Source organism: Neopelma chrysocephalum, unplaced genomic scaffold (assembly GCF_003984885.1).
Source record: "Neopelma chrysocephalum unplaced genomic scaffold, ASM398488v2 Primary Assembly neopelma1_191, whole genome shotgun sequence".
NCBI lineage: Eukaryota > Metazoa > Chordata > Aves > Passeriformes > Pipridae > Neopelma > Neopelma chrysocephalum.
Window position 1 is genome coordinate 412,126 of NW_020897853.1, and position 26,587 is coordinate 438,712.

The following is a 26,587-nucleotide window of genomic DNA, read 5'->3' on the forward strand; positions in this document are numbered from 1 at the left end:
ACTGAAATTCTGGAGTGTTTCTTGCTGATTGGAGTCTTGAGTGTTATCCCTCTGCTCCCAGGCAGGCTGGAGAGCAGCGTTTCCATCCTGCTGCTGAAAATCACTGCACCCTTTGGCCTCATTCTTAAGCCCCCCTTCCTCCTCCCAGTCTTAATCCCTCAGGAATTTGGTAGACCTTCGACTTCTGTGGTGCCGGGGACCTGGCACGGGTCAGAAGGCACGGAGAACTATGCAGCTTTTACTTACAAATCCGAGGAGGGATTTCCATAGGTGGTCTATGTGCTGCTCTGAACAAAGCGAGGGATCGGCTTTGTGGTTGGGGGAATAATGCCTAAAACATGTCATGTCTCTGGCTCCACAAAGAACTACTGCTGGAATGCCGAGGCTGGAAGTGGAGGTGATGTATTATGTATTAAGGTGCCTCACTAGGACTGGTGGGAAGCTGGTCTTACAGAATATTAATATCTTATTTGTTTGCTTGTAAGGATCAGCCCTCAAGGGTAGGGGAGGATGTGCCCCTGTGATGTGTGCTTGTCTTGACATAATTTTTCTCGCCTGACTTTGTGTTGCTGTAGAGTTGTGTCACTGCTGGGATTTCGCTGAGCTCTTGCAGGTGCCTTATTTGGTGGAGTCTGTTTATCTAAAGTAGGCGCTGCGAGAGCATCAGCTCTCCCAATTCACTCGGTTGAACTGGGCAAGGACACAATGCAGGATGAAATGAAGGCATTTTTCCGGGCTTGTGTGCGAAAGTAGGAGTTGGAGCTCTGCAGTGTATTATCTGCTGGCTTTTGTATTCAGCACAAGTAATGAGGCTTGGATTGCATACATTAGCACTGGGTAACGTTGCATTGATGGCTGGCAGTTGCTGGAGTTGTACGTTTTGGCTGAATCTTCACATGAAAAGATTTGCGGCGTTTTTTTGTCCAGTTCCCTTGTGGACTGTCAGGTGAATTGTGGAGCTGAGCACACCCAGGCAGAGCTGGCACCAAGCTCGTGCTTGGAGGTGTGAGAAGCTCTGTTCCAAGGCAAGACAGGGATTTGTCTGGGGCTGACCTGTTCATCTCCTGCACTCTCTGCTTTATGATGCATGCAGCCACTTCACCTTCCCAGTGTGAGTGTGGGAAAGGGATTGCTGGAATAGGGCTATAATTCAGTGAGTTAAAAACTTGATGCCTTTTTTTTTTTCCTTCTGTTTCAACAATTCAGTGGAAAACACAGCCAAAACTTGCCAAAGGCAGAAAATAACAGCAAATGGGATTTTTTTTGGGAGGGGGGGTTTAGTTAAGTAGACTCTACAGGGTGAAAGTCTAAAAAGCCCTCTGAGGGAGTAGCTACGCACAACTGGGACAGAGGGGGAGAGTTTAATCCTCTGCAGCGTGTGCCCAAAAACCACTGGTCCTTGCTAGGAGCAGTTATTGAAGGAGAGACATCTACTCTGTGCTGGTCCCATGCAAACCTGCGCTGTTGGAGTGACCATAACAGGCTGGGGTTCCTTCTGAGCTGGCTTTTGTGTGGCTCCCCAAGAGCTGACCTCGGACAGGTCTCTAGAATTCACAGAGGGGTTGATGATTTAATAAGTAGTGCAAGTGCTAATTGTGTGGAGCAGGGAAGCAGCCTGGTTCAGAAAGATCCAACTGAGTGTGCAGGGCTGCTTCAGCTGGTGACCAATTTATATTTATTGTCCCTCAGCTTCCTGACTTGCCCGCAGTAGTAAATAGTTCTTATTTCGTTTCTGATGGAGTTTTGGCCCCTGTTTCTGGCCTGGCAGTCCTTTGTGTTTCTTTCCAGCCTACCAGGTGTTAAAAGAAAACTTATTATTTTCCCTGCTAAAGATAAAGCTCCCTGGCTGCCTGCAGTCGTGCTGCCTTTGCGGCTGGGGGAACTGCATCCCCTGGGATTTGTTGTTATTAAGTGCAGGGGAAGTAGCTGGCACTGCCTCTCGCCCTCAGTGTGTGCTTCCTATTGGAAGCAAGGATTAGTTTTCCACTGAAAGCTTGGCAGCTGCCCTCCAGGGCTTGTGCTCGTGGGATGCCAGGTGAAATCTGGGGACAAGGAGTTCCTGCGGCTTGAATTATTGAGTTACCAGCTCCAGGCTGGTAACAAAAAAGTTTAAGCTTAGTATAGAGGGGGTGCTTGGTCAGGGCAGTGTGCTCCAGCCTGCTTTTAGTGCTTGGCTAAGGCTGGAGAGCAGGCTGACTATAAAAATAGCCAGATGGGAGGATAAATGTATAACTCAATGATGCCTGAGTAACAAAGTGCTCTGCAGCCAGATACCTGCTGGAGCCTGCATTGAGTGGAAGTGCTGCAGCAAGGTGTCAAACTCTGCTTAAGGAGATAGCCAGGTCACTGCTGTTCATACACTGCCTAATCCAGCCTCTTCCTAAAGCTAAGTAGATCTTAAGCTCTGACTAATCTTCTTTGAAGTGTGAACCTGTGCCATTATCCTGCAGCAAGCTCCGTGCCACTATCTCCTGCTTTCGCTGAATGTAGAGGTTTAAGTTAGCTTAGATCTACTTGTTGTGGATTTCCAGAGCAAATAACTCTCCAATATTATTTCTTTTTGCCCCATAGAAATGTAGGATTATGGCCAAAAGTGCTTTTCAGACTGAGAGATACAATATGAGGCTGCCCAAAGGACTCCAGGAATTATTGTGTCAGGCTGGTACTGACTGCCCACATATCTACTAGCCAGAAGGAGGAATGGCTCTTAACAGGGTTCTTTACATTTTAATTAATGGATGTCTAAAAGCCAGTGGTTTAGGGAGCAGCTTTCCCTCTTATCCATGACACTTCTGATTCTAGTAAAGATGGAGTGAGCTTGTTGAGAAGAGATTAATATTTCAGTTCTTCCGCTAACCACCTCCTGAATGTCTTGGGCTGTTGGAAAACCTGGAGCTGCAAACCTACTAATTATCTATCCAGATGTGTATATACATATGCATAATGTGTCTGACTGCAAGAGAAATGCTATGGCTGTTTTTCAAGTGCAGCTGGAGTTCTGTTTAGGTTTAACCACTGCTGAAAGCATTTGTGCAGCCTGAAGACTCCTGACTTCTTGAGAAACTGTATTTAGAGCCAAACTCTTTTTGAAATAGAAAAAAACCCCAACTTCTTGATGTTTCAATATGTCTGATCTTAACAGGCATTTGCTAAAGATGTGTGAGGTGAACATGATTTATATTCAGCAGCATGGCAAGGCAGATGCCTGTAGTTGGGCCCTAACAGTTTAACTTGCATAATATACTCTTAGTGCTTTTTAATTACAAAATCTATAAAGAATTAGTGTGAAAGAAGAGCTAAATATTGTCAGTTTTCAACTATTTTTGGCAGGAAGGATAGAGGAGATAGATGGGTGGCCACCCATCTTTCAGAGGAAGAAGATGCTAAAAATAAAGTGGAAGGTGTCTACGCTGGTAAACAGCTTTGGTGGCTTCTGCTTGTCCCTGAGCACCTGGTGCATGTGTGTGGCCTGGGATGGAGAATTAGTCCAGCAGCTCAAAATGCTGGGCCAGGGCTGCAGGGAGAGTGGAAAAAGTGACTCAGTGTGCCCTGAGGGCTCAGCCAGATGCTGGAGCCTGCAGTGGTTGACTCTGAGCTGTGTTGCTGCACTCTGTGTGTGCAAATGCAAGTGATACTTGTCTACAAGCTGTTTGGAGGGGGAAGTGAGGAGTGTGGCAAGCTGGGGAACCCATCCTGGTGCCCTTGAGCAGGACTGCACAGGGTAATCTTGGGTCTTCTTTGGAAGGCTGAGAGGTGACTGACAACCCCAGCAACTTTCCCGAATAATATTTGTTATTCCTGCAGTTTGCTTGTGAGTCATAAAATCATCTTATTCCATGGGCAGGGACACCTTCCACTAGACCAGGTTGCTCCAAGCCCCATCCAACCTGGCCTTGGACACTTCCAGGGATGGGGCAGCCACAGCTTCTCTGGGCAACCTGTGCCAGGGCCTCACCACCCTCCCCTCACAGGCAAGGACTTATTTCTAATGTTTAATCTAAATCTGCCCTCCTTCAGCTTAAGGTCATTCCCCCTTGTCCAAAGTCCCTCTCCAGCTCTCCTGGAGCCCCTTTAAGCACCAGAAGGTGCTCTAAGGTTTCCCCAGAGCCTTCTCTTCTACAGCCTGTCTCCATAGGAGAGATGCTCCAGCTCTGTGATCAACTTAATGGCTCTTCTCTGGGCTCATTCTGACAGGTCAATGTTCCTCATGTTGGGGCCCCCAGATTTGGATGCAGGACTGGAAGAATGTACTAGAGAAAGCAAGGGAAGCTGTTGATGGTTGGAGGCTTCCTGCAGTAAAGCTTAACTCTACTATTGACAAGCTGCCTCCAGGAGCTGGAAGGAAGAGTAGGGACCACACCAGCTCTGCTGTGTGCTGGAGAGCTGTCTGCTGTGTGCCTGAGACTGGTGTGACCAGCTGTCCTGCGTGGGATGAGTGGGACCGTGGCTGGGATGGTCTCTGCTGTGGGGTGGGGGTGCAGCAAGCCCAGGACTGAGGGACACCTGCCTGAGGGAGGTGTCAGGGAGCAGGCCTGGTCTGTCTGTCCTGCTGCTGGAGCTGTGTGAGTGGAGGCAGCAGAGCCTGCCAAGAGCAGGCTGTCAGCTGGCTGGATCACTGCTGGGATCCTGGTTCAGTGCTCTCCTGGAAACTCTTGACTTGCACAGTGATTATAGACATGAAACTTTCTGGAAGTGCCTCCATGGTGCAGTGCAGCACAGGCACTGTGCTAATGCAGCAGTGCTGCTGTTCTGGGCTGTGGTTTCCTCTGTGGGGCCAAGGGCCTCAGACAGGACCTGGCACTGGTGCAGCCCTCAAGCCTCTTGTGGTGGCTCCGGTCCTGAGTCGTGCTTTACAGACCCATCTTGTTCTCTGTGCAAGTTCCTTGGTTTCCTCCTGTGTCAGGGCCATAACAAGCCTGGGACTTCATGGCCCTGACAAGCATAATTTTTGGACTTGAGAAAGGACACACAGGTTGGTCCTCACCATTGCTTACAAGTCTGATGCCTGCTGGGTGGAGCATAGCACTCTGCTGCTGGGATGAGAGCTGGGCAAGGTCTGTCTTGGGCTTCAGATCAAGGTTTGGTTTTGCCTGTCATCTTCAGATAGAGTAGACTAAGAATCATAAAACAGATGGAGGAACTAATTGCTTGGAATATATAGGAGGTATCTGCTCACAACTGGCCAAATCTTGATGCTTCTCAGCCAGTTATTTAAGGCCCTGGGTCAGTGGATGGTTATGTGAGTATATGTAATCTTGGTTTCCTTTTGCCTTTCCAGGCCTTGCACTCTGGATTTGTCAGCCTTGCAGGCTTCTGGACACATCTCTTCTCAGCCATGGGGAGATCAGTAGGATTTAATGTCTGTGTGGTCACCTGCAGCATCCTGCTCTTGCCCTCCATCCTGCCGTGCCTTGCATCTCAGCCCCTGGAGGAGGGGGACACGACCAAGGTCCAGCATGGCCCCTGGGCAGGGAATGGGCTGGAAGATGAAAGGACTGGCATGGTGGACTTGAAAAATACCTTGGGCCCTTCTGAGCAGACAGTTTCTGAAGAGCCATGTGGAGTGTCAGCAGAGCCGTCTGGGACACCCTTGAATGAAGCTTTCACTGCAGAAGAAGTGCTCCCTGTGAGCCCCAGCCATGTCAGCCCCAGCACCCAGGGCCTGGGTGACCACACCTCTGCTGGGGCAGTGGCTGCTGTGAGTGGGGAGGAGATTGGTCCCACGAAGTCAGAGCTGGATGAGGATGATGCCCTCAAGGCCATGCTGACCACAGCTGTGACCACACTGAGCCCCCCTGGCCAGGAGGAGTCTGTGGGTGGCCCCATCAGCGAGGTCACCACAGAAGGTGGTGTGGCAGAAGAGCACAGCTCTGGCAGCCCCTCAGCAAACCCCCCCCTTCCTGGGACAACTGTGGAGGAGCAGGAGGGGGCAGAGAGCAGCTCACACCCCTCAGCTGTGCCCCAGCCCACGCTGACCCCCAGCTCTCCCAGCTGGGAACCAGCGAGTGACCACCCTGTTATCCCAACTCCCCAGGCTCCTGGTGTGACCCCTGAGGTGGGAATGCTGAGACCCCACACAGGGAGCCCTCTGAAATCCCTGGCTCCACCAGTGTCTGTGGCTGCCGAACGTCCCCTCGCGGTGACCGAGGCCTCCCTTCCCCCAGAAGCAGGGACAGGGGTCACACAAGAAGAGCTGCCCACCACAGCTGGCACTGCCACCATCCACCCTGCTGACACTGTGCCACCTGACTGGGATGACACAAAGCTGGGGGACATCAGTCAAGGGGGAAGCACGTCTCATGAGGAGGTGACAGAGGACCTGGGGATGACAAAACCATCCCAGACCCCACAGGGAGGTGTGGGGGAGGAAGAGGACGCAACAAGGGCACTGCCATCCCCAGTGTCCCCTCCACCAGAGCCTGAGCTTGCCGAGGAGACCAACTGCACAGTGCCAGCGCAGGGAGAGGAGCTGCCAGCAACTTCCACAGGCAGCAGTGGTGCTTCCCACACTGGGAATGTGACGTATGGAGACACGGCTGATCTGGACTCGCTGGAAAACGCAAGTGCAGTCACAGCAGAGGAGGAGAAAAGCATTCTGCCATCACAGTCAGAGGCTGCTGTGGGGACAGAGACACAGCCTGAGCTCTCCCCTACTCTGGAAAGCTCATGGGAAGGTAAAACTTGCTTGTTACAGACACTTGCCTATAAGTGTAGGTTTAGGAGGGGTGCTCTTGGGAATCTGTGCTTCCTTTCAGGGAATTAGAGTGGGAAAAGGTGTGACCTTGATACCTGCAATAGAGAGGGTGTATCTTTCCCCTCAGGAAAGGCTGTGGGGCTTTGTGTGGAGGTAAGAGCCTAAATGGGTAGCTCCCATCCATAATATACTGCAGAACCTTGGCTGTTTCTGTACAGGATTCCCTGTGCAGTTGGGTGGTCCCCTGTCCTGGCTGTGAGTGAAGCAGCTGAGTTGAGCTGCTCCTTCTCGTCCTCAGACTGGGAGGGTGGTTGTAGGAACAAATAGGAAAGCTGAGACTGGAAAGGCTGTGGCAGCTGAGCCTGGGGCTGAGGGACATGGAGCACTTGGGTATGAACTGCAGAGCTGGAATCTCATCAGTGGAGACTTGCTAATTGAAAAACTTCCTTTGTTAACGTTCTTTGGTTTTGGTGCTTGAGTGGGGACAGCTGTAGTCTGGTTGTAGGCATCTTGCCTTGACTAGAGGTAGGTAAATTGTCACTGAATACCCCTCTGTTTCTGCCCCTTCTGTGGGTAGGGAGGGACCCCAGCCTCTGGCCCACTGGTAAAACACTTTATTTCAGGGGAGAAAACACTCCCCCAAGAATCCCTTTGATAGGAACCAAAGTACCCTTGCACTAGCTTACGCTGGAGCTCTGCAAATAATTCCTGGGGGGTTAAATTAATTGGCATCTGGGATCACTTGGGTCTCACTTGCAGTCAGTGCAGAAGATGCAGAGACAATGGATGGCTGTAAATGCTTCCTAAATCCAGGAATAAGTGAGTTGTACCAGTAGCCTCAGAGTACCTGACATCTTAAATGACTTTACAATAACACTCTATTTAGAGGCCTGTCCAGAGAGCTGCTGTCCTGTATAACAGAAGCTCCTGGTGTTGTCTCCCCACCCTGGAGTGAAGCTGTGGCCAGGCTCTGGCTGCCCAGTGCTTGTGCCAACTCTGTCACCAGGCAGGATTCTTCCTCCTGGACAACCTTCTGGAGGCCACCCTGTCCTGCATGGACCTGCAGAGGTGGCACCTTCAGCCTCGTGACAGTGTTTCTGCTCAATACCTAAAATATAAAGGAAAAGGTTTAAAATACAGGGAAATGCTAAAAAAAAAAGTCTGAGGTGTTGGGCAGTCAGATCATTCTAGGCTGGTGAGGGAACATGAGCTGGGGCTTAGGACTTCTTAATAGCTGGGCATCTTTAATCTTTCCTCCCAGGCTACAGAGGCAGAAGGACTGTTTCCCTTTACTGCATCCAAAAGACCTAGTTTTTGCTGTAAAAGAAGAAAGGCTAATTGCAGCCTGGTGCTGAAACCTGACTGATTAATTTCTAGATTAATTTGTAAGCACTTGACCTGTCAGCAGGTTCCATCTCTGCTGCTTCCCAGATGATGGGAAAACAACACTGTCTGTCAATAAGACTTGTGCAACAAAAATAAACGCTTCTGCAAGGCTCAAGTCTCAGAGCTGTGAGGGCTGGTCACTCAAAGCCACCCTGATGATACTTGGCTGGACCTGCTTCTGTCACTGTGGCCCTGGAATTGTTAATCATTGGAGTTATATTCCTTCAGATGTGTCCTCTGTTGCTGTTACATGTCCTGTGAGTTGGTCCTGACGCATGTTCTTGCTGTAGGTGTTGCTCAGGAGGTGACAACAGTTGCCCAGGAGGCTGATGCTGGTCTGTCAGTTGTGGCAGTGGTGCCTGGTGCTACCCAGGGAGCAGGAGCTGCGAGCTTTCCCCAGGAGAACAGTGGGGAAGACACCCAGATGCTGACTGCTCCCAGTGCCACCGAGGTGCTGGTGGCAACTGGTGCTTCCTCCGCGGTGAACACTCTGGATGTTGAAGGTAAGATTCTGCTTCAAGGACTCATTTCCACGTGAGGTGGGATGGGACATCTGAAATTAGTATCAGCATCCTTATTCTAAGTGACTTTTTTTTACTCTGACCTTCTGCAGGCCTCCTCTAGCCCTGGGCTGCCACTGCTCTCTGCCCATGCTGTGAGATCCACCACTTTGATATTTGCCAGCGTGGGGTTTTTTTTTTGCCCCAATTAAGTGGAGGCAATTAAAAGAAATTGCCCCTAACCATACAAAACCCCCCTGTCTATCCTTGCTAGCAAGCTGCCTTTTAGCTTTAGACACTTAAGCCATTTTTTATTTATGGAGGGGGAGCTCTTACTTCTGGATCCCAAGGCAGTCACAGACTGCTGGTGCTCAGTCCAAAGGATGAAAATGTTTCATCAGGGTAACACAGGAGCAGTGGTGGTGGTGGTGGGGAAAGACACCTTCTTGGAGTCTGGCAAGCCCTTGGGTGTGGAAGCCTGCATTGATATTCCCTTCTGTTGAGGAGTGGTGAGTTCTTGTCAAGTTGTAGCTCATACAGGAATGTTTTGGGCAGTCATGTTCATCAGGCTGCTGCCTGCTGGCTCCATGTCACCCTGGCAGGTACATGGAGGAGCCTGTTTTCCTGACAGGAGTGTAACAAGGGATCCCTCAGCACAAGGCTGGCTCCGGGCTGGAGTGTGCTTCTGTAGCAGTAGGGACCACTGTAATGAAACTGCTGCTGGGCAGCTCTTATATTGCAGGGCCTTGAAAGGGAAAAAAACCACCTTTCTGCATTGTATCTCTTAATTTAAGGTCCCTTTGTGGGAGGGAGAAGGTTCTTCTGGCAGTTTCCACTAATTAATTTGCTTCTGGGATTTAATTAGAGATTCAACTGACTTTTATCTTTGCGATAAACAATTAGATCTCTCACTTGGTTGAGATATCAACTGGTGTCCTCAAAGCGATGGAATTAAAACTTTCTTTGAGTGTTCCCACCCTTGTTAAGGGGAACCTCCTGTGCTGACTGTTCTTGAGGAGAAAGTTTCATTACAGCAGAGCCACATCTTGAAGGAAGCAAAAGCTTAATAACTTCCAGTCAGAGTTAAGTTTTCATTAAGGAGTTTGTTCTTAAATGGTAGGTTTTTAAGTATTGTTGCTATTTCCTGTCTTCTGTAGATCTCACGGATGGGATCCTGGTCACCAGTGCGAAGGCTGTCCCAGCTCCTGGTGGGATGCCTTCTACCCCATCTGGACAGACAGAGGAACCATCCAGCAGAACTGTGGTCCTGGTCACTCCAGCATCCATGGCCTCTTCTGCCAGGAGAACAGCCCTTCCCTCTGTGCGGAGGATCAGCACGGCTGTGACCTACGGGCTGGACCGCCTGGAGTCGGAAGGTACCCCCGAGGAAAAGGGTCAGGCAGCTGCCTGTGGAGGGGCTCCCCTGCCCTGACACCGAGCCCCCAATTTGTCTGCTTGGCACACTGCCACGTGCACGTCTAATTGTGCCCAATAAAGTTGTTGAACAGCCTGTCCTCTCCCGGGGGGCACAGGAAGCAAGCAGTGAACAGTGTCATGGAGGATGCCTGGAATTCCAGTGGCTGTGGTGGGAGGGATGGGGTTTTCCCTTGGATAGGGAACAGCAGTGCTATTGCTGTTGCAGTAGAATCTGGCTCTGCACACCTGTAATGCTGGTGTGTGCATCCACTGCAGAGCCTCTGGACCAGGTAACACCCACCCAGAGATGCTGAGGTGAAGTAGATGCTGCTCTGGAGCTGCTCTGCAGCTCTGATCTGGTACCAGTTCAGCTCACCCACAATTTTCCTGCAGAGAATCGTTTCTTGCTCTTTCTCCTACTTGAACTCCTCTCTGCTTGCTCATCCATCCAGTTTTGTACTCCAGTGTCTGGACTGATACCACCTGGCAGGAATTAATCTTTCTGCCTGTGTCTGCTCCCCTTCCTTTATCTTGACCTTCTCTTGCCTTAGTATTTTACTGCAAAGGTTGGCAGCCCTCCAGGGGTGGCACTGCCAGATGGTATTTCTCCTCTGAGTAGAGGTGGGGTGCCATAGACAACAGCTCATCAGCATCTTTCCTCTGCAGGAAGCAATAACTCTCACTCCTGTTAAGTTTGGAGGGCAGCAGAAGCTGGGAGTCCTCCCCACTGCCTTTGCAAGGTGCTTGCTGCCTGCTTTGAAGCCTGCCCTGAGCTTTCTGTGACTCCAACTGCAGCACTTTTCCCTTGCCAGGATGAATCTTGCGTGTATCTGGCAAGGCAAGGATGTGGTGCTGATGGGAGAGTGGCAGCAGGGGAAGGAAGGGTGTGTGTGTGGGGAAAACCTGATCTTTCAGGCTCTGTTTAGCAAGGGCAGTATGAATCAGGAGGCTAAAATGTTTTATAGCCCTCTGGGATCTCCTTTAGAAGCCTGGGTTTCTGCAGGGGAAGATAAGAGGGATTTCTGTTTCAGCTGAGCATTGGTCTCTCTCTATTTAATGAGACTTTCTGCACAGGCATTTAAAAAAATCTTTCTGCTCCAATATAGGACTGATGCAACTTTCTCGGATTCCTTCTGGGTTCCTCTAAAGGCAAATGTGGGCTGTAGCTGGAACCAGCTCTCCTAGATGATGATTCAATTGGAAGGCTGTGGGTTTCTTGGCTCTGGGGTCTGGCTCTGCAGGGGCCTGTCAGCCAAGGGACATGGTGCTCTCTGTGCTGTGGGGATTTGGCAGCTGGCACAGCTTTTGTGGTCTAAATCTCTTCTGCTCAACCTAGACCTTGGTGCAGTGAGCCAGAATTTTCCCTGGTGCTGGGGATCACCAATCCACATCCTGTAAAATGGAACAATTACCACTTGGGGAAAAGCTTTCTGCCTGGGGATCCTGCTGCCCCCATTAAGTATGAAGAGGAGGATTTTTTTTTTTTTGAGCTGCAACTCTGCTTTCTCACACCTCTTTGTATAATGGCAGTGAGGGGGTGCCACATCCTCGTGTTGGAGTGGCATTTGGAAGCATGGTTCCCAAAATTACAGTTCCTAGTGTTTGCCCTCAGAATATCCAAATGCTGCCAGATCCAAGATGTTTGGGAGTGCATTCCTGTAAAGCTGCACTGAGCTCCAGCCCAGGGTGCTCAGGCTTTTGGGGGATGCTGTTCCAGGCCTGTGCTTGGGTCCCTAATGAGGGATCTTGGCCCTCTTGGGAGAGGCTGTGCCTTGCTCACTGTTGGAAGAAGTGCAAGGAGCTGAGTGAGCTCTGCTGCCTTCAGTGGGGTCTTGCTGACTTGCCTCACTGAGGGCCTGGCTCATCATTAAATGTGACCCCCTGCTGCTCTGTTTCTTGGGGACCATCTGTGCCAAACTGCCTGGGGTTTAATTGCATCAGTGTATTCACCTGCCTGGCTTGGATGCAAAACTGTTTTAAAAATCAAATTACACAGGCAGGTTGAGATGCTTTGAAAATATGTCTGGATGAACTTCTCCTCCTCTCCAGTGGACTCTGGAGAGATGAGCTGGTTAACAAACATCCTCCTGCCTTGACTCTGTGGTGAGACTGGTTCTACTTGCCCTTCCTAGGCAGAGAAATCCTATAAAGGGATTACAGGATATGGGGACAGGACACAGCAGAGGATAAGGCTTTACTTGTCTGGGAGAACTGATTATGTATTTTATTTCTGTGCCTAGAATTTGTATGTCTCTCTAACAAGTTGAGCACTGCAGCTTTCTCTGTAGGGCTTCTTGGGTCCAAAGAGAGCTGCTGCTTCAACTTGCCTACTCAGGACTGGCGTGTAAACTTCCCAACACACTTTGGAAAGAGACCATATTCCTTTTGGACTTGATTCCTCTGCTGTAGGTGTTGGCAGAGGTGGCTGCACACCCTCAGCATGGCAGCACTGGGCTGGTATAACTCTCTGAAGAGGCAGGTCACCTGCTGTGTTCCCTCTTCTGCAACATCCTTGCAGTTTTTAGTTGAAACCTTATGGATAGAGCACAACAGAACCCGGCTCCTTTCAGCTGGTGCTCAAGTAGCTCCTGTCACTGTTCCACGTGGGATATGAGCCAGGGATGAGCTGAGGCTCAGCAGGGTGGTTAACACATTCTCCATGACAGCCTTGAGGGCCTTGTTATCCTCGAGTGCTGATCTTAAACCAGCAGTTAACTTTAACCAGGCAGCTGCCAAGGGTTATGGATCACTCACCCATCACAGCTGGGATCACAGCACCGCTGTGGGGCCTGTTGCTGAGGGTGGGTCTCTCAGTCTGCGCTGGCAGATAAGGCTTGGTGCTCTTGTGAGCCACCACGCTGCCTGACAGCAAAGAATCGTGGAGTCACAGAATGGCTTGGGTTGGAAGGGGACCTTAAAAAAACACCTTGTTCCAACCCCCCTGCCGTGGGCAGGGACACTTTCCCCTAGACACTTCCAGGGATGGCACATCTTTAAGCTGCTGCCGGAGGTGAGCTTCTTGCACAGTTCTGGTGTCGGGTGGGCTGCTGGGTGTGGAGGGTGCTTAGAGAGCTTTGAAAGAAGCAGGAGATGCTCTGCCTCTCTTATGGTGTCGGGAACAGTCAGTAACTGAATCTGGGAAACTTAAATTCAGTTACTCTAGAGGAGGAGATTTAACCACATAGCTCTTGAATGTGGAGTGTTTCCAGTCAATCAGGCTGGCTCTCAGCAGGCAGCCGGCAGAGTTTGGAGTTTCATGTGCATTTACAGCCCACTGTGAACTATTTTGTGTATCACAGAACAGTTTAGGTTGGAAAATTCCTCCAAGATCATGGAGCCTGACCTCTGACCCAGCATCACCATGTCAACTAGACCAGAGCACAAAGGCCACACGCAGCTGTTTCTTGAACACCTCCAGGGACAGTCACTCCAGCAGCTCCTTGGGCATCCTGTTCCAGTGCTTGGCCACCCTTTCAGTGAAGAAATTCTTCCTGATCTCCAGCCTAACCCTAATCTTTAGGATAGAGCGGTTGAAAGGACAGTGTCAGATGTGCACCTGATGCAGCATTTGGCTGTGGAGAAGCCCCTCAGTGATGCTGGGACACGGCTGGCACTGCCCTGGGGATCAGAAATCCAGTGTCCTGCAGTTATGGGGCACCTCTTCTCTGACCCTTGGCTGTGTTGGCTTCTGCTGTGCTAAAGGCTGTTCCAGAGCAGTGCCAGGGTGAAGCTTTAGACTTTGACCTTGACATTTTCATGAGATTTTAAAAATATCCTCTTGTCTTTGGGTTTTAACAGTTCTTATCGCTCTTTGCTGACCTGTGTACTCAAGTTAACCCTTCCAAGGAAGCTGTAGCTTAGCCAGTTCTGGTAAAAAGAGTTCTCCTAGTCCTTTTCTCCACTCTCTGCCTCTTTCCCCTGCTTCCCCTGCACCTTGTTCTTCTCATACCCAGTCATCTGAGCTGTGTTGTACTTCAGAAGTGAAGACAGTGGTTGCCATTTTTCAGAAAGTATTTCAGAGCTTGTAGCCATTTACATAAATTTATGAAAGATCCTTCAAATCCCCCTTACATTTTTCTTCTGAGCTGTGTCACAGTAAAAGGAACCTTCTTTTTTTTTTTTTTTTTGATAGGAAGAGTGTTTTTGCTGGAAGTTGAGGCTCTGAAGGGGACTGTTATTTGGACCCTGACTGTATGGATTAAGATCTGCCTCATTAAATCTCTGCAACCCTGTTAAAAATTTAAATCAGGATGCAGAGGTGTAAATAAAACAGGCACTTAACCCAGCATGGTTAACTAGCCTGATATTATAATTTCTCACCAGCTCTTTGGATATCAGCTAAATTGGCAGGGAATGGAAGATTTAAAACAAAGCACGTGCAGCATGAATTATTAAATGTTTTTGGTACACGCTTTTGTCTTGCCTCTTGTTTATTGCTACTACTGAAGTAGGAACTGCTCTCTCTCTCTGGTGCAAGTTGACCTCTGTCTTCCTCACAGTAGGTGGTGGTTCATCCCTCGTTCTCCTTTGTAGCAGAAAATGGTAAAAAAAAAAAAGTGTGACAATTCAAATCTAAGCTGTTCTTTGTTTCTTTCTTCTCTTGTGAATGTTTGACCAAAGATGACATCTCTGCTGCTAAAGGTGGTGGTGACTTGTTTTGTTTTCTGAAATCCCTCTGAGAGCTGAGGAGGGAGGGGTGTGGAGGGTGATCAGGCCCTTAATGAGTTGGGAGCTGGGGGGTGAGCAGCTAAGAGGGTGTTGGGCTAATTAAAGGCTCACAGGGAAGAAGAGGAGGGAGGGAACTCCAGCTGTGTGCAGCTGCTGTGCTGGGCTCAGCCTTAGCAGTGGGCTGAGCACGGTCACCCTGCTCTGCCTCAGAGGCCCTGGCACCTCTAATGAAACCCAAACCATGGGATCACTCAGGGCCTGACTGTGCCAAGTGATGCTCTCAAGGGCTTTATCTCTCAAACACCCTTTCTGCTCTGCTTTATGGTCTTCAGCAGCACCTCCTGAAGAATCCCTTGGAGTGGTTTAAAGCATGTCTGGGAAGGGACATGGGTGTGCCCAGCTGGTTCACTCTTGGTTGATGGGAGGGGAAGGAATCTCCTCTGAGCAGAATAATAGAACAGTTTGGGTTGAAAAGGACCTTAAAGACCATCTTGTTCCAGCCCCCCTGCCCTGGGCAGGGACACCTTCCACTATCCCAAATTGCTCTGACCCCTGTCCAACCTGGCCTTGGACACTTCCAGGGATGGGGCAGCCGCAGCTTCTCTGGGCAACCTGTGCCAGGGCCTCACCACCCTCACAGGGAAGAATTTCTTCCTAAAATCTAATCTAATCCTGCCCTCTATTACCCCTTGTCCAAAATCCCTCTCCAGCTTTCTTGTAGCCCCTTTAGGCACTGGAAGGGACTTTAAGATCTCTCTGGAGCCTTCCCTTCTCCAGTCTGAGCAAACCCTGCTCTCTCAGCCTGTTCTTTGTGCTATTCTGGCTCTGTTCTGCCTCAAGCAGGTTAGATGACATTTCTTAGTCTGACACACCTTGGTTCCTGTTCTGTCCAGGCTATGCTTGAATTTTTAACTGTATCTGACTTCTCATTTGTCCAAAAAATTAAAGTTCACTTAGATATCTCTTTAATGTTGTAGCTTTCCCATGTTTGCCTTCGAGCTCAAACAAAAACAACAGAAATCCCCCACGGTTGCTACTGAAAGGTAATTGGGCTGTGTGGGTGAAAGTTTTTAATGAGTTTCTCTTAGTTTTAATCTGAGGATTAAGCAGTTCAACCTCGTGGCTCCAGGGAGGTGGATTCAGATAAGCAGGGATGTGACAGTGAGTGTCTGCAAGGAGCGTTTTCTTCTGGAGTTGCTCCTGGCTGGAGTCCCTTGGAGTGTGGGGGATAGTGTTGCTCATGGGGCTTCTCTGGGAAGCTTTGGGACCAGGGATGCTGCAGGAGGGTGATCAAAGACTTGGAAAGAAGCAAGAACTCAGACTAGAAGTGAGCTGAGTGGACTCACATCATCTTCCCTTTGGCTTCTGGTAGGACTTGAGCCAAAACCTTGGAATTCCACAGACTGTTGCCCATAACAAGAGATTCACCCCCAAATCTGCATCGTCTGTGATGATCCATGCTGGGCTTTTCTAGAATATGAAACTTAAATCAAATGTTTTCTTGACTCTTGGGCTGTTGGTTGTTTCCAGGCAGTGTGGTTGAATTGGATGCTTCTGGAGCGGCACAGTCAGAGAGCCTTTTCCAATGGAAATGGAATTAATGTCTCTGCTGGGGCTTCTTTTTCTGTGATTGGAAAAAACATGTTATGCCCACAGCCCTTTTCCATGGGAAAGCATTTTGTTGACAGAAGTAAGCTCTGTATCTGCCTTCATCTGTCTTGTTCTGCCCTGTCCACTTACAGGTTGTGATCATTAAATCTGGACTGATTTGACTGCTCTCACTTCATAAATTACCTTATTCTTGTCTTGTTTTTTTATCCTGGTTAGTTCAACACCTGCACCTGGCTTAGAAAAGCTATTCTGCAGCAAACTCTGTCACAGTCCACACAGTGTATTCTGCACCATTCCATTTTTTTCCTCCATTTAAAATAGTCTTCTGTTGCTAAACTGACTCTCCAGCCTGGCTCAGTGTGAAAACAGTTTTGAGGTGAATGATGCTGGAAATGCAGCTTGTTCTTCTTTTAGGAAGAAACTCTTCCCTGTGAGGGTGGTGAGGCCCTGGCACAGGTTGCCCAGAGAAGCTGTGGATGTCCTGCCCCTGGGAGTATCCAAGGTCAGGTTGGAGGGGCTTGGAGCAACCTGGTCTAGTGGAAGGTGTCCCTGCCCATGCAGGGGGCTGGAATGAGATGGTCTTTAAGGTCCCTTCCAACCCAAACCATTTTGTGATTGTAAGAATAATTGTTTCTGATCTTAATACAGAAGCAGACCCCTGGTCCCTGCTGGAGTATCTTTTACCTTTGTTTTCCTTTTGCTTCCCCCAAAAAGTCCTTAGTGCCTCAGATATCCTGTGACAAGCAGTGAGCCAGAACTGTGAAAAGCGAGTGTGATTCCCCTCAGGTTTGGGGGGAAATAGCTTAGGATCAGATTCCAAATCTCTCATACTTGTGCAATGTCAAAGAGCCTTCTGCTGGAGAGCAGCTTCTGCAGCTCTTGGGCTTTGGCAGGGAGAAGCTCCTAAACCAGCATCAGCTCAGCTCTGCTGCCAGGGGAGCAAGGATTTCCTTCTGTTACAGAAAAGCTTTGGACAAGAGGAAACAGCCTCGAGTCCCACCAGGGAAGGCTTAGATTGGATATTAGGAAAAATTTCTTCACCGAAAGGATTGTCCAGCACTGGAACAGGCTGCCCAGGTTGGTGGTGAAATCACCATTCCTGGAGGGATTTAAAAGATGTGTAGATGTGGCACTTGGGGACATGGGTTAGTGATGGGCTTGGCAGTGCTGGGGAAATGGTTGGACTTGATGATCCTAGAGGGTTTTTCCATCCTAATTGAGTCTGTGATTCTGTGACATGTTATTTCCTCTTCTCTTGAAACTTGTCTGGGTAGAGTTATATTACCTTGCTTTGCGTGGTAGGATCCCATCCAACGGATACATTCTTCCCAATAGCCCCTTTCCTTGTACAATAGCCTGGATGCTGATACTTCCCGTGGGAGGCCGTGTTGGATTTGATGCCCCTTCCAGAGCAAAGCATTTAAAATAATGTTCATGCAACGTGGGCCACAAATACCCCAGACAGTGAACATGACTGTGCTTAGCTGAGCTCATCACTAGGGAGGTTTTTCATTTTACATAGTTTCTGTGCCTCCTGCTTGCTTGGGAATCTTCAGCCACCACGGCACAGCTCTGCCCAGAGAGCAGCCTGTGCATGAGGAGAGCCCATCCACGTTCCAACAGCTGCCTCCTTCCAACCTGTCACTGGTTGTTCTTGGCAGCGTTTTGGAGCCCTTGGATGGTGACATTGTTACTGATCACGTGAAAGCAGCAGATTAATAATAAAAGAGAGTTGTCCTAGAAAGGCCTCCCCGCCTTGACAGTCTGCTGTGATCACAAAAGCAGCGCAGAAAGCGAACCAAAGAAAACATTTGGCAGAGTCTATCTTCCTAGAGAAGGTGGTCATAGACTACCATCCCTAATCCTGTGGTTATTTCCACGTTATTATTTACATATTTGCACACTGTTGTTATTAGCACACGTGGGTGACCCTGCAGCACTGAGCATCTATGAAATCACAGCTTAAACTCTCATGGATCATAACAAAACTTTGTGGTATCATTTAGACATCATAGAATCAGCTGGGTTGGAAGGGACCTCTGAGATCATCAAGTCCAGCCCTTGATCCACTACTGCTGTGGTTGCTAGACCATGGCACTAAGTGCCACATCCAATCTTATCTTAAAAATCTCCAGGGACAGAGAATCCACCACTTCCCTGGGCAGCCCATTCCAATGCTAATTGCCCTCTGAATTTGATGTGAGCAACCTGGGCTGGGAGGGGAAAGGACAGAGAAAATGACAACTGCAGGTTTTAACCTTTTAGTTCTTTTTTTTTCTTTTTTTTTGGTTGCAATTTGAATTCAGTTTGTGCCTGTGAGCAAATATATCACCTTCTGCTGAGAGTCTCTCGCTGCTCAGGGCACAGCAAGATATTTCTCTTGTGCACTAAACCTGACAAATGATGGTTTCTCGAATCTTCTGAGGAATAAAAGTGTTTGCAAACATAAATAGGAAATATCTAAAGATAGAAACATCCTTCTTCAGTGAAAGTTTCTTCAACTGCAGACAGAGGCCCTGGTGTAACTCTGTTGCCTTCAGCAAGGTTATGACCACAGTGGCTTCAGCTGCAGCTCATTTCAAGCAACGATACCCCAAAAAAATGGAGTCTGAGGCTTTTACTTGAGGTTGCTGGTTGTTGTCCAACTGCTTCAGACCCTGCTGGTTGTGGGTTCCCGCTGGGTCTGTGAAATGCCTCAGGAAGGAGGTGTGATGTGGTCTCACTTCTCTTTGCTGAGCCACAAAAGTCATCACGGATATGTACAATTTTCTAGTGAAAGACCTGTCTTTGAAGCAAGCACAGGGGGAGCTTTTGCCACCCTGCAATAGCAAACCCCATCCTGTGGATGGATATCACCAGTGCTGCTCGTGGATCTGTTCAGAGTCCCAGGATAAAGCCCAGTGGTGGCTGTTTCTGTTGACTGTTAATAAAGCTGGGACAGTCCAAAAACTCTGCTAAAAATTTGCTGGTTTTTTTCTCAGACTTGTTTTCTTGCTGTTCTCTTATCGCTTCTCCAAACCGGAAATTTTGAATGCCTGTTACAAGGTTGTCAAGTCCTTCAAAACTAAAATCTTTTGATGTGTGAAGTGGGAATCTAATTTTCCCTGGGATTCCTGCTGCCTGCATCTTTCTTGGCTTGGTCCATCGTCACAGCAGGGAGGTGCTGAATTTCTTAGGGGTCTTTTGCTTTCCTGTTCCCATACAGGCAAAGCAGAACCTACTTTATTGAAACCAGTGGTTATTTAGTCTGTCAGAGGGTGGCAGATTTTGGATTTCTTCACTCTTGGAGGTGAGACTTTAACTGCCACTGGCTATTCTTGCAGTAGAAAATCCACCATCCCTGGAACTGTTCTAGGCCAGGTTGGATGGGGTTTGGAGCAACTTTGAGTAGTGGAAGCTGTCCCTGCCTGTGGCAGGGGGATTGGAACTGGATGGTCTTTAAGATCCCTTCCAACCCCAACTTTTCCATGATTCTGTGAAAATACAAACATCTGCTTAGACTGTGAGTGTTTCAGTGCTGAAGTCTCCTGGTGTCACCAGGAGAAGAGACAGGATGCTGTCCCTCCTTGATAGATCCATGTGGCACGTCATGGATTCGGTGCGTGGAAACAGGATAACAGAATCAGCTTGTATGTGACATCTGAAGATCTACAGAGCAAGGATGGCTCACAGCAGAAAGTGCTTAGGTGGCCAAGAGGGCCAACAGCATCCTGGCTTGTGTCAGCAATATGTGGCCAGCAGGACTAGGGAAGTGATATTCTCTTCTCCCAAGTAACAAACACAGGATAAGAGGAAACAACCTCAAACTGCAGCAGGAGAGGTTTAAATTGGATATTAGGGAAAATTTCTTTAACAGAAAGGTTGTCAAGCACTGGAACAGGCTTCCCAGGGCAGTGGTGGACTCACCATCCCTGAGGGATTTAAAAGCTGTGTGGATGTGGCACTTGGGGACAGGGGTTAGTGGTGGCCTTGGCAGTGCTGGGTTAACAGTTGGACTCAATGATCTTAGAGGGCTTCTCCAACCTAAACTGTTCCATGCCACACGAAATAGTTCACAGTGGGCTGGAAATGCACATGAAACTCTGAATTCCTTCTGAATCTGCTGGGCTTTGCACTTCCAGCCCTTGCTACGTTCAGTCTCTCCTGTTTGTTTTCTTTCAAGCTGCTGCTGAGGCCTTTCAAAGGCCGAAAAGTGCCAATTTAGGAGGGAAAACGTGACTTCTGCAAAAGGCTTTCAAGTGAAGCACAAGCCTCCAGCTTGAGATTCAGCTGTGTGATGCTCACTTTAAGTTTGCCATCCTATGAGACTACCAAGCCTTATGCACAGCCTGCCCACGGGCTCCTGTTGTGCCTCCGCTCCCGAAATCCCACATTTGTGAAGTTTCTGGTTGTTTTTTTTTTTTGGAAGCGTAGCTTCCTCCTTGTGACCACCAAGTGGTGCTCTGCACTGCACCTTGCAGCAAGGCAAGCTGCTGGCATTTTGGGATGGGGGGGGGATTAAAAAGCTGTTTTCAGATGTAGGAACGAGCCAGAGAGGAGAAGGAAACAAACGAAGAGCCTTTTCCTTCCCCCTTGCAGCGGCTCTGCTACAGGGATCACATTATTCACAGCTTTCTGCTGTGGCTGGTGGTGATTGATGAAGCTTGGTGATGATCAGATGTGATAAGTGGTCTCAGCACTTTCAATTTGGGTGTTCAGCTCTGCTGCCTTCGAGGCTTTGGAGACACGGAGATGGCTATCTGTGGCTTCAACACTAGATCCTGGCAGGTGTCTGGGATTTGGCTTGCTAAAATCACAAGAAGCTTCTAAAATCCTTGTCCCAAAGTAGTTTTTCAGAGATAAAAATCTGATGCCTGTTCTCTCTTGGCTGCTTTTTCACCCAGTCTAAGGAAAGCCTCCGTTCACATCCCTCTTCTCTGCCGTTCCAGCTGTTAAATTTTGGGAATGTTTATAGCTGTGTTGCTCTCAGCAGGGACAAAAGACCTGCATTAACTTGTCTTTGCAGGTGTCCTGTGAGCACTCTCCAGGTGCCATTCTCAGCTTTGCAGCTGTATGTTTTATATGAAAAGATGCAGTTTGACAGAGAAAATTCTTATGTTGATTCAAAATGATGGGCACACTGTTTACAGACAGAAACTGCCTATAAAATGTAATGGGAATTTAAGGAGCTAACTACATCCCTGTAAGCTCCATTAGATGCTCTGTGTGGTATAATTGTGTGCAGGAATGATTTTTCCCCAAAAGCCAGGAGATAGCAGGATGATGCAGCTAAATCCAAACAGCAGCTCATTTGTATGAGATACAGGACTAGAATTGAAAGGTGGCAAGTGGAGTTGTCTTGTCTGGCGAGCTGAGAAAAACATGCAGTGTTTGAAAGCAAATCCTTGATACAGCCGTTCAGTCATCGGCCTGTGTCATCAATAGTGTGGCAGCAGGACCAGGGCAGTGACTGTCCCCCTGGGCTGGGCACTGGTGAGGCCACACCTCAAATCCTGGGGTCAGTTCTGGGTCCCTCAAGACAAGAAAGACATTGAGGGGCTGCAATGAGTCCAGAGAAGGGAACAGAGCTGGGGAAGGGTCCGGAGCACAAGTCTGAGGAGAAGCAGCTGAGGGAGCTGAGGGGGCTCAGCTTGGAGAAAAGGGTGCCCAAGGGGGACCTTCTCCCTCTCTGCAACTCCCTGACAGGACGGTGGAGCCAGGTGGGGGTCGGGTTCTGCTCCCAGGGAACAAGGGACAGGATGAGAGGAAATGGCCTCAAGCTGTGCCAGAGCAGGTTTAGTTTGGATATTAGGAAGAATTTCTTCACTGAAAGGGTGGTCAGGGACTAGAACAGGCTGCCCACAGCAGTGTTGGAGTCACCATCCCTGGAAGTATTCAAAAGGCACATGCATGTGGTACTTAGGAACGTGTTTTATTGGTGAACATGAACATGGTGCCGGGATAACTGTTGGACTCAGTGATCTTGGAGATCTTTTCCAACCTTGATGATTTTATGATTCCCCAAGTTCCCCTGTTTGTTTCTCATGTGCTTTGTGGAACAGCTGTGCTGGAGTGCCATCACACCCTGAAGCAGAGAGAAGAGGAGTGAAGCATCACCTTCTTTACTTACAGCAGGAAGGATTTGTGCAGCCCCTCAGGTGTCCTGCCTCAGCCACTCCATCTCATTGTAGTGTCTGTAACCTTTATGAGGTACAACTCCAGCAGAAATAAAGGGATATCTAGGTAACAAATGGGGATTTGGATGGATTGTTGATTTTTAACATGGTCCTAGACCCTCAGCTAAAGCGTCAGCCCAGGTGTGGATGGGCTGTCCCAGTCTGAGCACATCAGGAGGGAATTTTCTACAGGGCTAAGCAGAGCTTTGTGCAAATTAGATAAAGTGCTAAATACTATGTTTTAGTTTCCAGCTTTGACAAACTAACCATAAGAAATTCAAAGCATGTCATTGTTTCAGATATTATCTTTTCCTGGTGGGTGGCTCCATTAGGAGCTATTAAGTAGCTCTGATGCAAATTCTGGCTTAGGAAGTCCTCAGGACTTTGGTGACTAAAAGCTGGGAAGAGAAAGTGTGGGAAGACTGGCTCTGTGTGTTCCCTGCTCTGGTCTTTCTTTAGCATCTGTGGCCAGTTGTGGTTGGAAATAGGATGTGGACAGAAATGGCCTTTGGTTTGATCCAGCACAGTCCTTCCCGTGTGACCATTTTAGATTCTAGCTGTGAAATATGGCTTAAATATTTGTCTGTGTATGTTGGCAGTACAGACAGTTTTGGAATGGATGGGTGTCTGCCGTGGTGGAGAATTCATGGAATCACAGAACGGTTTGGGTTGAAAGGGACCTTGAAGATCATCTAGTTCCACCTTTCCTGCTGTGGGCAGGGACACCTTCCACTAAATCCACAGGGATTTCCTCTGTGTCACATTTATCTGCTCTTCCATGAGGTGTTGGCTGTGCTGCCTTCTTTCCAATGCTTTCCAAGGCCAGGTTGGATGGGGCTTGGAGCAACCTGGTCCAGTCAAAGCCAGGTGCCTTTTCTGGAGGAGGGACCATATCAGCGAAACTGGGCTGGAAAGCAGCACCCTTTCCAGAGCTGGGAAAGGCTTAATAAAAGTTAAAATCAAAACCAACTTATTGCCGCCTCCAAGATTGAAAATCAGGGAAATAGCTCTCACTTGAGCTGAAATGAGTTGAGCAGAGAGCTCTGTAGTTGCAGATGCTCAGGTGTTGTACACATGCACGTCCTTGTTTGTGCTCTGCTATTAGGAAGCAGAAAATTACTGTATTTCCCACTAATTTGACAGTCTGAGATGTCTCGTTGTTACTCAGCAACTTCCAGTGGTGAAGAGCTCCTCCAAATTGACCCCTGTGGGTTTCTTTCCTGTTGGAGAATAAGCACAAGCTCCTTCTGCTGCTTTGCCTTTGGAGGAGTGGTACCAGCTTGGTGCTCACCCCTAGGGATCTGTGAACCTGCTGTCTTGTGGGATCTTTCCTGATGTTTCTTTTCTGTCTCCCTGGCCAGAGGGTGAAGAAGAGGAGGAGGAAGAAGAAGAGGAGGAGGAAGAAGAAGAGGAGGAAGAGGAAGATGAGGAGGACAAAGACCTAGATCTGATGGATGAAAGCATGGAGGGCGACACGGAGCTGCCGGGTTTCACACTTCCAGGGGACACCTCCCAGGATCCCATAGCTGGCCTGGAAAACCCTGTGGCCCAGCTGGCTGGGGTGTCCTACCAGGTTCCTGACACCATCGAGTGGGAGCAGCAGAACCAGGGTCTGGGTAAGAGAAAAAGCCCCTTCTCCCTTTACCCTTACAGAGGACGTATCTCCTGTTCTGCACTCTTGTATGAGACAGTCCCTCATGCCAGGAAGTCTCAGGGATTGGCTCTCAAGCTAAACACAAAGCTGGTTCATTTATGGAGAAGCCCCATCCACCAGCAACAACTGGTTGAACTGGGATGAGCATGACCTGGGTTGTCATTTTGGGGAGAATGTGAATATTCCAAACCTGCTCCTTCATTCCCAAAGCTTAGTGTTGTCTTGCTCCAAGGGTGGACAAAAAAAATAACCTCTCAGGTGAGATTCCTGGGGAAATTTCAGTTCCCTTTGCCCAGCATGGGTTGGTGTAGGGATATATGTCCTGTGAGGGCAAAGGGAGTTGGGCAGTTGCCCATCAGCCCATTTGCTACTTCAGCAGCATTTTTTTAAGTTCCTGTTTTCTTGGGAATGTGGTCCAGGCATGGGACCCTGTGCTGGCAGTGTTCAGACAAACCCACAAAGCCTCTATAGAGCTTTATACAATTTCTCCCCACTTTACATATAGGCCCTGTGTTTAGTGACTAGAACTAATTGATTCCACCTAGGAATCAGGGTTTATATATGTTAAATCCATGTGATGCAGTTCAAAGCTGGTGTGGGACAAGGTAGAGTTTAGAAAGGAACTTGCTCAGCTGGGCTTAGTGCCAAGGAATATTTTCCCAGCATACTCAATTCCCAAGCCAAACCCCATCAAGCAGCAGTAGGAACCTTTCAGGTGAGTTTGTGGGAGCTGAACCACATCTACAGAGAGGGTCTTTGTATCTGATTATTAGAGAATTAGCTGTTCTGAGAAGCTCATCAACTAAAGAAACCCCAAAACTCTTTCAGATGTTGTGTATCACGTATATCTATGTGATGTCTATCACTTCCCCTGAATGTTTAATTCTGATTTAACCTGGTGGTTCTCCCCCTCTGATGCTGTTTCCAACCTGCTTTAGTTTTCTTGGCTTCCTCTGAACTGAATCAAAGAGTGTGCTTCAAGAACTCTGTGGGAGGGTTGATTTCAAGAACTCTGTGGGAAGGTTGATTTCAGGAACTCCCTGGGAGGATTGGCCTTTGAGGGCAGATTGAGTTTGCACCAGGTCTGATACTTCCCTGTCCCACTAAATCTTGCTTGTAAAATACCCTGTTGGGTGGTTGCCGTGTCAAATCTGATTTCACGTGTCCTGTTCTCCCACCAGGCTGCACAGGAGCTGTGTGAGGGGAATAATTCCAAGTATTTAAGGGCTTCTGGCTGGCTTTGGCAAGCTGGGTGAAAGAGGTACATGACAGTGCTCAGAGGGGAAGTGTGTAAGACACAGGGTTAGGGTGGGAGTTGCATCAGCAGCTTCGTGTTCTGTTCTTACTCACTTCCTTGGTGCAGAGTCTTTCTCCTGAGGGAAAACAAGACAGGAGCAACATATTTTCTGCACTCAGGGGTGCATGGTGACTTGTTAGCAATGGTGAGAAGGTTGCATTAAGCTGTTAACCACCTAAAGCTGTTTGTCTGGTTCAGGATCGTACCAGGGTGGATGTCTTAGCAGAGCTTTGCATCTGAGTCAAATCCTGGCTAAGGGTGCCAGAGCTTTGCAGTGTGTTTAGGAGAGGCAGCATTTTGCCAAACACAAGGTGTGTCCCCAAACACCACATATCACATTATGCAGTGTGGAGGAAGATAGCACTGATACCTCTTCAGGGATCTTGGTACATTTAACCATCTCAGCCAGGGTGTCATCTGGCTTGGCTCACTGGAGGGTTCTGACAGGAGTCATGTTCCCAGGACAGGGTGCAGACAATGGGTCAAAGGGTGTCTAGATACTGCTGAAGATGCTGTTGTATGTGATGAACTGTTGCCATGAGCTTTGGGGCTGTGGAGGAGCTTGTTCTGTCCACAGCTGATGCAGGTCTGGACTGGAGTCATGGCTGCGTTTGCAGTTGCTGGAGGAAGAACAGCTTTCAGGGTAGGAGATGCCTGCCTGGCACATGAGGCAGGTGAGAAAGCAGTGCCCAGAGGCTGAAGCTGTTCCTGGTGTGCAGTAACCCTCTCTGGCTGGAGAGGCTGTAGTACTTGTCCATAAAAAATAAGCAGGCCTGAGCTGTGAAAGAATGTGTAGCTTTAGCACTCCTTATAGAATCACAGGATGGTTTGGATTGGAATGGACCTTAAAGACCATCTCATTCCAGCCCCCTGTCATGGGCAGGGACACCTTCCACTATCCCAGGTTGCTCCAAGCCTGTCCAACCTGGCCTTGAACACTCCAGGGATGGGGCAACCAGAGCTTCTCTGGGCAACCTGTGCCAGGGCCTCACCACTCTCACAGCCAAGAATTTCTTCCTAAAATCTAATCTACCCTGCTCTCCCTCAGTGTGAATCCATTCCCCCTTGTCCTGTCACTCCAGGCTCTGTCCAAAGTCCCTCTCCAGCTCTCTTGTAGCCCCTTTAGGCACTGGAAGAGGCTCTAAGGTCTCCCCGGACCCTTCTCTTCCCCAGGGTGAACACCCCCCAGCTCTCTCAGTCTGTCTT

The 26,587-nt window shown here is 48.8% G+C and overlaps 1 protein-coding gene across 2 annotated transcripts in view; it reads left to right on the forward strand.

The window, feature by feature from the left end:
* Positions 1-26,587, forward strand: part of ARMH4 (armadillo-like helical domain containing 4) — a 62,372-nt gene that overhangs the window by 741 nt on the left and 35,044 nt on the right. For both annotated transcript variants that reach the window (XM_027702660.1, XM_027702661.1), the window contains exons 2-5: positions 5,279-6,674; positions 8,371-8,583; positions 9,738-9,956; positions 23,792-24,046. In XM_027702660.1, coding sequence (XP_027558461.1) covers positions 5,336-6,674; positions 8,371-8,583; positions 9,738-9,956; positions 23,792-24,046 — 2,026 coding nt within the window. In that variant the 5' untranslated portion in view covers positions 5,279-5,335. The remainder of the gene's footprint in view (positions 1-5,278; positions 6,675-8,370; positions 8,584-9,737; positions 9,957-23,791; positions 24,047-26,587) is intronic.